Source organism: Malaclemys terrapin, chromosome 10 (assembly GCF_027887155.1).
Source record: "Malaclemys terrapin pileata isolate rMalTer1 chromosome 10, rMalTer1.hap1, whole genome shotgun sequence".
Lineage (NCBI taxonomy): Eukaryota > Metazoa > Chordata > Testudines > Emydidae > Malaclemys > Malaclemys terrapin.
The window spans coordinates 80,491,606-80,507,717 of NC_071514.1; the positions used below are offsets into that span (position 1 = coordinate 80,491,606).

Sequence of the window (16,112 nt, forward strand, 5' to 3'; positions counted from 1 at the left end):
CTCGTCTCTCTAATATCCGGATACCAACACAGCTACATTTGCCCAAGGTCACACAGGGAGTCTGTAGCCTGGCCTGCACCTAAAACATAGGGTGACCTAGCTACGTTGCTCAGAGGTGTGAAAGAGCGTAGTTAAGCCAAGCTAAGGCCCAGCATTCATGCTAGCTCGTGAGGGGATGGCGACAGAAAACCCCCTTCGGTCACTGTTGCGAGTGTCCACACTACAGCAGCCTAGTTGCAGCCGTAGCACTCGTAGTGTAGCCATAACCTGCGGCAGTACAGAAAAGTGAACCCTGCTCTCCAGTGGTTTGAGCACTGGCCTGCTAAACCCAGGGTTGTGAGTTCAATCCTTAAGGGGGGCCATTTAGGGATCTGGGGGGGAAAAAAAAAATCTGTCTGGGGATTGGTCCTGCTTTGAGCAGGGGGTTGGACTAGATGACCTCCTGACGTCCCTTCCAATCCTGATAGTCTACGAGTCTAAATCCCAGCTAGCACCTTGACCACTGAGCCATCCCTCCTCTCATACACAAACTGTAAAAATCTGAGCCATTCGAAGTATTTAACAACGGATGCTGCATGTTTTCTAGAGGATTTAAAACAAAAAAACAAAAAACGGCCCAAGATACTTAATGTACAGAGGAAAGGAAATAATAGGAAAGAGAAACACTCTTCCCCTCTGCCAATTGTATTTGGACAACTGGTACTGCTTTGTCTCAAGATGACAAGTCTCCCAACTGTGTCACTGAATACAGTAGGATGAGTTGTGACCCAGATTTTAGTGCTTGTTGTACGTATCAGAGCCGGTGCATAGATGCTGAAACTCTAAATTTAGCTGCTAAAACAGGTGCGCTGGCACAGACAAAGAACGTTACAGTCCTGACAATCGAGATCCTGGGGTGTTTTGTTATGAGTTAGCCAAGATGATAGAGGTCACATACTTGCAACAAGCATTACGCAGCATTGTCTCAACCTTCACTCCTACCCAGGTGGAAAGTACCACAAATCCACTATGGTTTGACTAGCCACACAGATAAAAATCACTAGTAACTTTTACTTGGTCCTGCCATGAGTTGTAGGAGATGAAGACAATTATCACGGCCTGCTTTGAAAGGCTGATGATGATGATTTTGTCATTCTTTGTGTTGGGAGAGAATTGCATAACGTATGAGACCTTGAGCTGGGACACATTGTGAAAACAGATGTCAGCATGGATTTGAGACTCCATCATCGAATTTCCCTCAATAAAGAAATGCCTCACCACTCTATTGGCCCGCAAATGTACCTTTCAGACCCTTATTAGATTTGACAACCTCTACATGCCCAAGCACATAATAATCACAGGTGTACAGCAGCTTCCATAAGAAGATCTCAAAGCACTTTCCTAAGGTGGGTGAACATTATTATCCCTAATTTTACAAAACAGAGGAAGCGGGGATTTTCAAAGTAGCCCAAGGTACTCGAGTTCCAGTGAATTTCAATGGGATCTGGGCATCTAACTTCCTTTGGCCCCTTTGAAAATCCAAGTCTGTGACTTTTGAGAGACTTGCCCAAGGTGGGACTAGAACCCCTGGCCACAATTTTCCAAGTTGACTATTGGTTCTGGGTGCCCAACTCAAGACACATTAAAGGGGCCTGATTTTCACAAAACACTGAGCAACCACCCCTCTGACAGTAGGGCCCTTCTAAGGTGCCTCAAGTCAGGCACCCAAAATGACTAGCCGCTTTACAAAACGTAGGTCGTATCACCTAATTCCCAGTCCCATGTAGTAACCACTACATACCATCACTGGCCCCCCAATAAAAATGCACAAGGAAGTCAGTTATATGAAGCAGAAGCTCCAGCGTGTCCCATATTTCCTTCCCATTCTTCTCTTGGATTCTGACTCAGAATCACAGCACATAACAGCTCATTTCATAATGGTCAACAGCAGGCGGTACACCGGAGGTGACGGATGGGGGAAAAAAACTATATATCACTGCAAGAACATGTCCAAGTTTAGTCCACAAGCAACATAACTGTGCCCAACAGGTGGCCATAGTCGGCTTTTAATTGGGATGGCTTTTTAAGTTTTCATCCATCTGGCTACCAGAACAGGGAGAAGCAGCTGTGGATGCAGAAAGGATAGACGATATGAGCCAAATGCATCCTTGGTGCATCTCCTTTGACTTCCAGTGGAGATACACCAGGAGCAGATTTGTCCCTATACATTTTATGGGATTCTATGTTAGAGGCGTGTTCTCTGTGTGTGTGTCTGTCTGTCTCTCTCTCTCTCTCACACACACACACACACACACACAAAATGGGTATTTACACAGACTTATGCTTACAGGAACAAATGCCTATCACACACACCTGGTGTTATAACACAAAGAAGGTGGCCAGCTGCCGTCTGATTGCTGTCATGAAAGCACACGCAGCCCAAATACAGAAGGACTAAGTATCAAGACCAAGGATGAAATCCGGTGCCCACTAAAGTCAGTGGGAGTTCTGCTATTGATTGCAGTGGGGCCAGGATGGCATCCCAAGCCTTTATTCTAACACACTGCAATGCAAAGATGGAAAACCCAGGGCAACCACTGCAAGAAATTGTACAGGAAGAAATTCAGTGAGACAGGCAAAATGAGTCACTCAAAATAAATTGGTGCACCCAATCGCTAAGTCACCTTCTAACCACAACGTCGGTATTTTAAACACACAAGCGGCCCTTTGGCCAGCATCCCGCTATGTACGGAGCGCAGACTGCGTACTTGGCACTGTACAGAGAAACAGGCCTTGCACCAAGGATCTTGCAATCTAGCGCAGACACAGACAAAACAATTCAGACACATAGTACATTGGGTGCTGGTACAGAAATCAAAGAGATCATTATTGACAGGCTTTGCAGGAGTGGCCTTCGGGGAGGAATGAGGAAGAAAGGCAGGTGGTTTGGTGCGTGAAGGGGGGCTGGCGGCATGGAAGAAGGCAAAGAAAAGTCTGGCAGGGGAGGATACAAAGAAAGGGGGCTGGGAAGGGCAAAGGCAGAGTCAGTATCCAGCTGTTGTCAAACACTTAGATTGGAAGCTCTTTGGGGCAGGGACCCTCTTCTTATTCTGTATTTGTATAGTGCCAAGCACAATGCGGGCCTGGCGCATTACTAGGGCACCTGGGTACTACAGCAAGACAAACAAATGGGAATCAGGTTCCATTTCTAAGCCTATTTGTTTTACTAATGTAAGAAGACACAAAGGTGAATCCAGAAGTGGTGCCATTAGTTGCAACTCCATTGAAGCCAATAGCACTGCGCCCCCTTACAGCAGGCCTGAACTGAGTCCAAAGTGCTCCTAAACTTGCCAGGCAAGTCTTTTGAGCACTATCGTCCCAGGCTGGGATTTTCAAAGCAGCCTAAGGGAGTTAGTGGCCCAAGTCCCGCTGGAAGTCAGTAGGAGTTGGGTACCTTAGGCCTCCATCGAAAATCTCAGCCTAAGCATTCAGTCATCATGGCAACGACTACTACAGAAAACCCTCAGACAGGTCACGTTCCCAGACAGAATACACTGTGATAACACACAGGAGCGTTAGTTACTGGATATTACTGCCCAGAAATAAGCAAGCACAATATTTAAGCCCCATCTCATGGCAACACTGAGTATGTAGTGCCCGGTGAGGTGGAAGTACATGGATCCACGTAGAGACTGGGGCGTGGGCAGTCAGGCCTAGCGGACGAAACAGGGGCTGGAACCCAGGAAACAAAGGGTACATCTACACTACAGGGGGGAGTCGATTTAAGAGACGCAAATTCAGCTACGTGAATAGCGTAGCTGAATTCGACGTATCGCAGCCGACTTACCCCGCTGTGAGGACGGCGGCAAAATCGACTTCTGCAGCTTCCTGTCGACGGCGCTTACTCCCACCTCCGCTGGTGGAGTAAGAGCGTCGATTCGGGGATCGATTGTCGCATCCCCACGGGACGCAAAAAATCGATCCCCGAGAGGTCGATTTCTACCCACCGATTCAGGCGGGTAGTGTAGACCTAGCCAAAGTCAGAGTCAGAACCCAAGCTAGGGTCAGGCTGATACCAAGAGTCAAGGCTGCGGTCGGGGTCAGGAGTCACGCCAAAGGTTGAGCCAGAATCAGGGTCAGGAAGGAGTCACACTGAGGGTCGGGACTGGAGTCAGACAGCCATGCCATGGGTCAAGCCAGACTCAGGAACCAGAGGGCAGTGCCGGGTCAAGCCAAAGCCAGAGTGCGAGTCAGACAGCAGTGCCAAAGGTCAAACAGGAGTCAGGGAACAGTACCAGGGTCAAACCAGAGCCAGTGTAGCAACAGATCCAGAGTCCACCCAGCTGCTCAGACAACTTCCTGTGCCTCTATCTGGTTTAAGTAGTGCATCTGGGCCAGTTGCTGGGGCTGGAGCCTCTGATGGGCCAGAGTTCTGCTAGCCCTCTTCCCTGCTGGTGCCAGAGAGCCGTCGGTTAGCGGTGATGGTCTGGGTACCACTTGGGAACCCGCCAGAGCTGGATTCGAGACACGCAATCCCTCATGATACATTCCAGAGCAGCATTAGCAGCGAGCAGAGACGTGTAAATCAGCTGGCCATCTGCAGCAGAGCGGTAGATAGCAACAGCCCCTTCAGATCCCCTGCACCCGAAGAAATACCCAATTCCAAACACCTATGTTTGGCTCCTTTTTACGGATCCATTCTTCGCCCTCCCGCTGCTACCAGAAAGAGACCCTCCACATTTTGCCTGCAGTGCCACCTATTGGTAAAGACAAAGTGGTTCAGGTTGTTAGAACGGACCCAGAAAAAGCACTTGAAGTTTCTGCCGGTACATCTCCTCTCTCTTTTCTTTAAGAGCAGACAAGCTGGTGAGACAAAACTATGTTCGTTCTTTAGCCATCCCTCAAGGTATTCACAAACATTCCGAGAGTCAGAAATCCGAACCCTCAGGAATCCTAGCCAGCAAACTCAAAAACAAAACAAGAACATGGAGAATTTTTTCCTCCCCCCCCCCTTTTTTTTTTAAATGAAGTTTTCCTCTAGAGTTCATGTTTTCCAAACAGACCAGAGTCTGAATATTTTTGGAGGTGGTGAGGATTATGCTAAATAAGGATTCCAATAAGGAATTCATGTGGCATATTCATTTTTGAGATACAGACACAACTAGACTTTTTAAATGAATGACCTGAAAAATTAGGGAACTAAACGTGAATAGAACTCCAGCCATTTTGATTTGAACTGCCTTAATTTTTCCTGGATGCCCAATTGAGACACTTTAAGGAGCCTGGATATTCTGAAAATGCTAAGAACCTTCATGCTGAAAATCAGGCTCCTTAGGGCAGCTCAAGTTGGGCATCCAAAAATCAGGGCACCTAAAATCACTCGTCACTTTTGAAAACCTTGGTCAAAATTCCACTTTGAGTTGAATTTCCATAAATGTTTCCCAGACAGAAACATCCCTCCACTGACTTCACTGGAGCTACAATAATTTGTATTAGCTGAGGATTTGCCCCTAGATGTACCCAGGGAGAAAGTAGTCAAGACACATGGCTTATAGTCAGACATGGGTTCTAGTCCCTGCTCTGCAAAGACTTGCCGTGTGACCTTCTAAAATAGGGATATTAACAATAATACCTCCCTATCTGATAAGGGTGTTGTGAAATTAAAATTCATTAATGCCTATTAGCACTGGAATGGGGTCCCTAGGGAGGTGGTGGAATATCCTTTCTTAGAGGTTTTTAAGGTCAGGCTGGACGAAGCCCTTACTGGGATGATTTAGTTGGGGATTGGTCCTGCTTTGAGCAGGGGGTTGGACTAGATGACCTCCTGAGGTCCCTTCCAACCTGATCTTCTATGATTCTATTAAGAGTTTTGTGATCCTGGGATGGACGGTGCTTATCACACTGCGGGTGCCACCGGGCCTAACACAACAACAGCTACCAATGTTGGTTTCGTGCATTCAGCCATGGCCGGGATCCGTGAGCACTGAGTTATGGCCTCTGCAAAAAAACGGTTGCTCTTTGCTGGACTTCAGGAGATGACGGAAAGCGTGTTTACTTGGTTTAGTCTTTCATTGATTGTTTTGTTTCCTTAATGCCCCATGACTTGATTGTCAACATATTTTTGGCAGCAGCAGCGGGTGACTTATCTAACAGCTCATCCTGGGTGGCTAATGCAGTTTATGTTTTTATATTTGTAACTATTAGGGCCTGGCTGCCATGATGATAGGTGCTGTATAAAGGACTGAATAATGTTTATCATTTCCTCTTGCTCACCTCCTGCTATGCACCTCCCAAGCCCCACTCCTAACTCCCCGCTCCATCCTTCTCCGGCTCATCTTCACACCTTCTGCGTTGTCTTTACACTTGGCATTGCCTCCCACTGCTCAGCAGTGCGCAGCCTTCCCTCTCTTCATTCAGATCCCCTCGGAAAATGCTCTGATGCAAAAGCCTTGATCTTCACCACCTCCCGACTGATCCTCCAGCCGGTGTCTTATACTTACCTCTACTCTACGGTCTGCATCTGATCCAGGGCCCAATCCTGCAGCCCTTACTAACGTGAGCCATCCACTGAAGTTAATTCAGGAGTTTTAAGGAATAACGGAACAGGCCCTTTGATTTAAGGAACCCACGACAGGGACGGTCTTCTTTGTATAGTGCCAGTGCACAATAAACAGGGACAAAAGGACATGCCAGAGACTTTCAGGTTGTAAGGCATTATTGCACATCTGCATCTCAAGGTATTAGAAGCGGCATTAATCGGTTTCTAAAGAGGGATCATGCCAACTTCCCAAGTAGCCCTTTTCACAGTAATTCAGCAGGAAACGCAGAGTTATTTGATACAATTGCCAAAGGCCATAGCAGCTGCAAATAGAACATGGTCCCTGAGCTTCCAAATTCCAGGGCATTCAATGACGTTAACTTCACTTAGTCAAAGGGGCCACATTCTGGTCTCTGTTTTGCAGATATTTATATCCGGAGTGGCTGTGCCGAAGTCAGGGAGTTATTCTCCAGTTTCACGCCAATGTAACAGAGAGACAATCTAGCTCTGGCAGGCTTAGGAGATGAAGCATTTTTGAAGTAACAAGAACAAAATGAAGATAAATCGTTACTGCATTTCCTCCTCTGTTTGGCCTCCTGTGGGGAAGAAATGTACCTAAGCAACGTAACTTAGCAATGGTCTAAGCAGCCCGCAACAGAACCAGGTGGGCAGACAGCGAGGCCTAGATCCTGCAACCTGCGACAGGGGGTGCAAGCAGAAGCAACACACAGGCATGTGTAAGGATAGCAACCTCCAGGCTGATGGGTAGTAAGTTTCAAGCCACTCTCCCTTATTCATAGAGTTCACGGGGGCAGGTTAGGGGCAAAGGGTGGGTGAGTCGCAGGCAGCACGAGCTTACATGTGATCCTCATTGTGCTAAAAGAAGGCATCAAGCTAAGCACTCCCTGATGCTCCTAGGCAGCAGTGCTCTCTTTACTGAATCAGGCCCATTTCGCTCCTGAACTGCAAGGCTGCGCTAGGCAGGCAAGTCTCTGCTTTACTCACCCCTTATTAATCGTGTGTTTCTAAGCACAGCTTTCCACACCTACACTGGGCACAATCCAACTCTCAGGGAGACAGCACTCAACTTGCATCACAGAGTCCACCCCACCCCATCGCAGCCCTCCCACGTTCCCAGCGCACTAAACACACCCTCAAGGGAGAAAAAGAAAGTCCAGGGCTGAAAATCCTCCAAGCTTCTACTAAGAAAAAAAGACGCCAACTATCAGGTGGAATCATTAGAGACAAAACGACCAGTAGGGAAACCAGGCCAAAGGCAGTCACTGCCCCCGATGGCATCCAAAATGAACAACCAAGTTAATATCTATTGGCTTGGGAATGGATAGCACTTAAGTTCCCTCTAAACCGCGCAGTCACACAGCCGCCTATCAAGGGCCGCGCAGGCGCTCAGGACCACGGCGCGGAGAGGCGCCTGTCCCCAGGTGCCGTTGCAGGAAGTCCTCTCTCCCCGCTCCGCCCACACCCCAACCCTCTGCCCCAGCCGGGAGCCCCCTCCCACATTCCGAACCCCTCAGCCTCACCCCCGCCACACATGACCTTCATATTGGTGAACATCGCAAAATTCATTCCGCACATGCATGGGAAAAGATAGAGGGAACATTGGATAGCACACTTACCACGTTCCAGAAAAGCGGGTTAAAAGCAATGCAAAGGACAGCGGCAGCGAAGGTGGAATCGGTCAGTTTGACATAGCCGAGCAGCAGCGTCATGGCTGAGGAATCAACCTGCAGGAAAGGAACAAAGTCAGCAGGGGCGTCCATCTCGCATCGTCACTAGCTAGCTTCTAGATTGCGTCTTTTAGAAAGCGGACTACAGCGTGTTTAGCAAGAGGCTCATGGGAAGGGTAAATCAGATTCTTCCAGCAACTGAGTCTACTGCAGTATATTCCTGCTGTATAAATGTCTGTAGTCCTAACACGGTGCGTTCTGGTCCCATGAGCTCCCACAAGCTAAGCAGGGTTGGAGTGGAGACCTCCAACGGACATTCAAGGAAACTTACAGTACAGTAGAAGGCACCTCCGGGCTGGGGGCCACTAACGGATGCTCTGCTGCTGGAAGCACCAATAAAAGAGATAAAGGTTGAAATAATGAAGAACCCACGGCTTATTTATTTTGGTAAGAGGGGCCCATTATCGCCAGTGTCCTGCTGAAATGTGAACTCTGACATTGCATTCTAGATTCCCTCCCAAGTGTCAGATGGATATAGTATTCTTCTTCACTTCCTGTCCTAAACTGTGGCAAAGCATTACTGTGCCATGTGTAACCCCAGAACTGGCTTCAGTGGCACTGGTGGACGAATCCTTTTGCTGCCCCCGAGGGACGTTGGGAAGATATGCAAAGTGCTTTGTGGCATTAGGATGCTAGGTTCTAAAGACGAACAGCGTGTGACTAATACCAAATCTCCTGCCCTTGACTAGATTACTGAGTGCTTCTGAGAATCAGGCCACAAGTGCTTGCCAGACCGGTAGAAGTTGCAAGCGCTCAGAGACAAGGGCATCAACCACTTCCATCCTGTAGATTTCTCATCTTGACTCAGACACAACTAAACGTGTTTAAGGGGGAGGGGTGGTATTTGGGTAGGCACCACAAGTGGGTTTAGTGGGGGGAAATCCAAATGTGTTTCTGAGGCAAATAAAAGGAGATGGTATTTCATAGTGTCTCAACTCACTGCCAGAGAGGAAAGGTGGTCTTGTGGTTAAAACTGGACTGAGACTCCAGAGATTTGGATTCAGTTCCCACTTCTGCCACAGACTTCCTGTGTGACCTGGTAGTCACTACCCCAACTCCACAGAAGGAAAACCTGAGGGCTGAAGTGGGAATTATACCAACCTGCCTCTCCAAGTGTCTGGAGGATAAATTCATCCATGTTTGCGAGTAGAGCGGATCAGGATCTTTTGAGCAAGACATTTTTCATCAAAAAAAAAAAAAAAAAAAAGGGGGGGGGGGGAGGCCTTTTTTGAAAGAGAAAATTGTCAATATTTTCTGTAAAAAAAAAAAAAAAAAACCTCTTCCCACCTTTATTCCCCCACCCCAATTTTTTTTTTTTTAAATTGAAAACAGCTCAATTTGGGGGTTAGCAAAACCAAAACATTCTGCAAACCACTTTGAAAAACAGTTCAGAACAAAAAACCTGCGAAATGGGTCCGTTTCAAACAGTTCTGAAGCTAAAAGCACTTCAAGCCGTCAAAGGTTTTCACGTTTTGAACCACTCTGTTGGTGAGGCACTGAGATACCATGGTGAAGGAGGGGCCACACAACAACTAGATGGGAGCTCCAACTGGAGTCGGATCCTCAGAGCCAACATCTCAGATCCCACCGTGCAAGTAATACCAATATTTAAATGAGAGCAATGACTGAAAGAGGATTCTTCCCTGAAGGGTTCGCAGTGCATCAAGCATGAAATAGCTTCATCTCGCACACACAGAGAAAGGAGCTCACGCGCACTCCCGACCTCCTCATGGGTCCTCTGAATTATCTGGAATTGCAGTGCGATCTGTGAAGAGCTGGGCCATTAGATCAAATGCAATTTATTTACAGCTCAACCCCGTTTTTGCAAGGCAAAAGCACCGCAGAGAACTGAATTCTCTCACACCTCAGGAATCCATTCCCACATTGTGCTCTTTTAGCAACCTTTCCGTGCTTTTCGCTTTAAAGCTAGAATTACACAAGCTATTTCACAGGGCGTCTTTCAGATGCTTTACAACCACGGACAAATGGGGAATTACTAAATCCAGGGGGAGGCCACAAGGGTGCACTTACACAGAGTGTTTCTGAAAATGACTAGTGCTTGGAAGGAGCTACAGTAGGGTGACCAGATAGCAAGTGTGAAAAATCAGCATTGGGTGGGGAGGGGGGGAAAAAACAGGTGCCTATATAAGACAAAGCCCCAAATATCAGGACTGTCCCTACAAAATCAGGACATCTGGTCACCCTAAACTACAGGAATAGCTCACACAAGGCCTGATCCGGCCCTTCCTTGCCCAGAAGGAACTCCCAGTGGAGGCTCAGGCCTATACTGGATACCAAGAACTACCTAATATCCATCCCTTATTCTCCATTCCCACTGCAACCCTCCTATCATGCCTTGACTCTCATCATCCTGCAGGCTTCTGTACATCTAATTTCTCTCTCCACACCCCCAGCATATACAAAATACTGTGAGTAAACCCATCTTCCTCTCCCCTCTACCAGCTAGGCCTCGCCTTTCAGGCCACGTTCCAACATCTCACTGTCACATTCCAGGCATCAGGTCTGCTGCATTACTGCCAGCACATCTTCCTTCCTCCTAACTCCTACCAGCAAGCTGCACTCCATGTCAACCACCATCTGCCGTTCCTTTCCAAGCCTCCTTGCTGCCCCGATAAGTTCAGATCCATGGGACCAGAACCTGCGGCGCCTGGGACAACTGGCGTTCCTGCATCACCACTGGAGGCCATGCAGAGCACTATGGAAGTTAGGCATCCCAGGAAGTACTGCCCAAAGGATCAGAGCGACAGCACCCTGTGGCCTTCTGACTGGCCCATGTTCTCTATTTAACCCTGGAGGCTGGCCCCAGGACGTTGTCTGGGTAACCATGCAGAGGTCTGGCTTGCTATGAGTCCACATCTCTGGTCTCCAACCCAAGCCTGACTTGGGCCCTGACCCTTGCCTATCAATCCTAGCTCTAGCGATTACTGTATGGTGGCCAGGTCCCCCGTTTTCCACCGGAAAGTCCAGTCGAAAAGGGGACCTGACAGTGTCCAGTCAGACCTACTGACCGGACACCCAAAGTCCGTTTACTGCGAGCGGGGGAGGCGCCAGATCATCACCCGCGCCAGCCCCTACTCAGCCAGGGCTGCCTCCTACCTTCATCGGGTGGTTGCAGCTCCCAGCCCCGGCTTTGCAGGCAAGTCCCTCCTGACCTGGGCGGGGGGAGGAGGGGGATGGAAAAGCAGAGAATGATTGGGGCAGGGAGAAAAAGGCAGGGCAGGGGTAGGTCCTCGGGGGGGAGGAAGACGGGGGGCAGGGGAGGTTCTAGCACTCCTGCTGGAGTGTCCAGTTTTTAAATATTACCAAGTTGGCATCCCTAGATTACTGTGATCCCTGCTTGTTGATTACTGCCTCGTGGCGGTCCTTGACTTGTGGTCACTAGGCCAGACCAGCTACACTCTGGTCCCTGACAATCCCTTGGTTAGATTTCCTCCTTTCAGTCAAGTGTCTCCTTAAAAGACAAGAATTCTCAGCATTACCCAATGGTCCATCTTCTAATAATCCAATGCACAACATGTCTGGACTGTATGGACTGTACCTAATTTAAATTCTAACCCTTTGGGGCAGGGGCAGGGACTTTCTCCCCCATTTCGTACAGCACTGAGCATCCTGTCAGTACCTAACAAGCAACATCCTGGTTTGTTGACCTATTAACTCATTGCCAGTAACATCATTGATAGGAGACTGAATTTCTTTTCTCCTCCTGAGCCAATCAAATTCACTGCAGCCAGCATGAAACAGATTTGGCTGTGCTTTCGCAGGCAAAGGGGGAACTCATTAGGATGGTGTCTCTCCAAGGGGTTTGTAGTGTTATGAAATTAAAACAAACGCAGCACAATCTGAACTCGGCACAACATCAGTCACTAAGTAACTGTATGTGTAAGACAAGAAAGACTCCTCTCAGCAAGAGGGCCGTTCACTTCCCTCCAAAAGATAGCACAAGAAATCACAGTCCCTGGGGGACTTGCAAAGGGGCGCTCTAAAAAGGGGGGATAGAAGAGTTGAAACACGGCCTAGATTATATTATGTCTCCTCCAAAGGCCTGGATCAAGACCAGGACCCCGTTGTGTTAGGCGCTGTACAGACACAGGCCCTGATCCAGCATCAGACCGTGCACTGTACAAACACAGGGGGCACTCTTGCAATGGGTCACTGCATTGATGTCAGCGAGGCTGCCCGTAGACTCAGCAGTCCATCCATTGTAGGATCATGGCCCCAGAGGTAGAGATGGTCCCTGCCTTGATGAATTTACAATTTAAAAAGGCAAATATCATCGAGAGGATAGGGGAAGAGGATCACATTTTTGCACACGTGCTATTCTTTATTTTGTTTAGTAATTACACAGATAAGTAACAGCTTTCCCCAGTTGCTCCTCAGCCAAGCCACTGGATATTTTTTTTGTAAACATTACGCTTGGAGTCACACTCCAGTTATAGGAGCGTTGGAAAAACCAGATAAGCTAAATGGAGTGGATTCTCAGTGCCCATCTAAAGCGACCTTGCTCGGACTCTGATTCTACTCCCATTGGGCTCGACCGTCTAAGTAATTTATAAAGACAATGGTATCGAAAATATACCCAGTGGACCACATTCAGCCCTGGAACAGATGGAAGTACCTCCACTGAAGTTAAGGGAGTTCCACCTGCTTTACACCAGGGCTTCATCTGACCGAATATATCCAGGTAAATATTGGAACTGGCACCCTAAAAGGTCACTGAAATAAAGGATGAAATAATATGTCACTAGCTTCGTAGGCAATGAAAATACCGCGACTACTCACGAATATATCTATGCACGGGGAAGAACTAAATATACCCTGGAGATTTCTTCCAACACAAATAAATATGAAAGCAGACACACAAACTATTATACTAGTTTGCTAAAGCCAGAGTGTAGCATTCACCAGACGCATGTCGGTTTGTTTTCAGCATAGTTTGATGAAGTTACATATGATTTGTGTGACACAGCTCTCTTGCTTTCACATTTTTGCTCATCTTTACAACAATCCAAGTTACAGCATGCCCCTGTCTGCAGCAATATGGGGTTCCGACCATCCTGCAAGGTACCGAGAGCCCCCAAACAACACTCACCAGAATCAGCAGGATGGCCTAGAACAGCTGAGAAAACAGCCTCCCCCTCCTCCCTGCTTTGATTCACAATACAGAGCAAAGCAGCTGCAAGAATTACAATGTAAACACAAGACGGGATACTCTGCCAAAATGTGCTCAGATCATTTTAGGAATGTTCAATCCTCCTAAGCCACTGACATCTGCAATAGTCCCCCACCTAAACCCCCATGCTAAGAGCAATGCTGCCATACAAATTATTATTAAACTCTGCAGAAAGACTTCTGAAAGATACAATAAATAACTTGGCCATTAATGGCTTAGTTGTAACTGCCAGTGCACTGATAGCAAAAGCAAACTTTGTGAGGTCAGCATAACCCCAAAGCAGCAGCTAATAGCTGATAAAGGCCCTTTCCCTCCACCGCCTCCCACTAAAGCGGAGCTGGTCCCTAGCCCTGCACTAATTTCAATGGAATAATGGGCAGGGGTAGGGAGGAGAGGGGGAGGAGGAGATATTTATCAGTGCAGCTCTGCACAGAACATAAGAATGCTTATGGATGACACTATTTGGGTATGTTAGTGTCAGGTCATAACTACGATTTCCTACAGTCAGATTCTGTTGTGCAAAACAGTCCTGTTAACACAGCTGCCTCTTGTGTGAGGTGTGGGAAGGGAACTGCCCCTGATTTGACCTATTCATCCCTAAATCAGGAAGCAAAAACGGAAATGCACTGACAAATTAACTGCCTCACCCTGCACCTGGATGAGAGTCAGAGAGAGAGAGAGTGAGTGAGTGAGTGTGTGTGTGCACGCTAACTGCCTCACCCCACTCCTGGGTGAGAGGGTGTGTGTGGGGGGGCGGTGTCAATGTTACAGACTAGGGAAGCTGGTTAATGCACACGATTAGCTGCTCTCTAAACCCTAGTTTTAAATCCTAGCGAATGAACGCATGCCTCACGCCTCCCCACACAGACACACACACACACACAAAACCACTGAACAAATGAACAGCAAAATTTGCAACCAATACCTTGCTATAATCCAAATTACTCAGTCCTCCACAGCAGTCCAAGTGGGATGGCAAAGCACGGCCCGCCAGCATTCAAAGTTCAGCTTATCTCCTAAGCTGACCAGCCCCTGAGCATTTTATAACCTGTCTGGACACAAACCATCCCCAGGCTGCGGGTGAGGGGCATTCAATGGAACCTCTGGACACCCTCACCCCCTGATCAGCTGTGGCAGCCCTTCCCCCAGCAAGCACCCAGCCCTGCTTCCTGGTTACCACTTTAAACCCTGCCAGGGCATTCTGGGAAGTGTAGTTTCCTACACCCAGGTCTCCCAGCTGCTTCTCCGCAGAGAACTACAAGGCCCAGAGGACGCAGGGCGGCTGAGTGCTTGGCAAAAGCCTCCTGACTCAGAGGAGCATGCTCCCCTTGGTTAGAGCCACTGGCCCCAGGTGCCTCTAAGGTGCCACAAGGACTCCTGGTTGTTTTTGCTGATACAGACTAACACGGCTACCCCTCTGAAACCTGGCCCCAGGGAGTCGGGCCAGGGCAGGATGGGAATTAATTTGCAAATCACTGACCTTTTTTAGTACGGTGCCACCTTCTGCCGGCTGGAGGGGTTTGGTGAGGCCGGCTCGGTGGGGCTCCAGCAGGGCAAGGCTGCACTGGACTTCGCCCTGTAGTTAGGCAGTTGTCCAGCTGCGTGGCGGTCACAACCAGTGCCAGAGAGGAGGGGGCAGATCGATCGGTCCTTCCCAAAGTCTGCAGCCGAGCTGGGGCTTTCATCCCTTTTTATCACAGTCAGCTCAGGAGAGGGACCGTGCCTCCGAACGTACACACATGGGACCTAGTCCGACGGGGCCGATCCTGATTGGCGCCCTTCCACAACACAAGAGGGTTGATCCTGTGAGGTGACCACCCCCTCCACTCATATTGATTTCAAGGGTTGCTGTGGTTGGCTCTCAGCCCCTCCCAGGGCACAACTGGGGCCTGATCTGGTGGTTTTATATGCAGGGCCAGCCTTATGTTTTGCAAGACCCCATGCATAGGCGCGGACTCCAGGGCTGGAGCACCCACAGGGAAAAATTAGCGGGTGCTCCACACCCACCTGCAGCCAAGCTCCCCCCTCCTTACCTCCTTACCCCCACCACTGAGCGCACTGCATCCCTGCTGCTCCCCCTCCCTCCCAGTGCTTCCCTCCCCCCCCCCCCCCCGCCTAACAGCTGTTTGGCAGTGCTTAGGACTTTCCATGCGGGAGTGGGAGGAGGCAGAGAAGAGGTGAGTCGGGGTGGGGACTTGGGGAAGGGGGTGGGATGGGGGCAGGGCGAGGGTGGGGGCAGGGGTGGGAAGAAGCAGGGCAGGGGCGGGGGTCAAGCACCCACTGGGCAGAGGGGAAGTCAGTACCTATGACCCCATGCATAGTAAGAAGAGCAAGGTCCTATCCATCTCCCAACAGAGCAGCACAAATCTCTCCCACACCTCCCTCCAGGCCTCTGCACTATCCTCAGGATGAGGTGAAGGAAACCTGTTATAGGTGGTGCCGTGCCAGTTTCATTGCAACTAACAAGACACTGAAGAGCTTTGATTTGTGTCAGAGTTGTATTTATACATGAAGTTCCTACATGGGATGGGGGGGCTGTAGTCCACAAAAGCTTATGCTCTAATAAATTTGTTAGTCTCTAAGGTGTCAGAAGTACTCCTGTTCTTTTTTCAGGGCAGAAAAGCTAGGGTTGGAGGAACCAAGGCTGCTGGAGAGG

General features: G+C 48.8%; 1 protein-coding gene across 3 annotated transcripts in view; it reads right to left on the minus strand.

Annotated features, from left to right (window-relative positions):
• Nucleotides 1–15,090, minus strand: part of PEMT (phosphatidylethanolamine N-methyltransferase) — a 102,685-nt gene extending 87,595 nt beyond the window's left edge. The window contains exons 1-2 of one of the 3 annotated variants that reach the window (XM_054041990.1): nucleotides 14,937–15,090; nucleotides 8,155–8,262 (exon numbers count right to left, since the gene is read on the minus strand). In XM_054041990.1, the coding sequence (XP_053897965.1) occupies nucleotides 8,155–8,247 (93 nt within the window). In that variant the 5' untranslated portion in view covers nucleotides 8,248–8,262; nucleotides 14,937–15,090. Of the gene's footprint in view, nucleotides 1–8,154; nucleotides 8,263–11,589; nucleotides 11,711–14,381; nucleotides 14,606–14,936 lie in introns of those variants that run through there. The other 2 variants (XM_054041989.1, XM_054041991.1) reach the window with 2 other exon arrangements.
• Nucleotides 15,091–16,112: the final 1,022 nt, after the last annotated feature.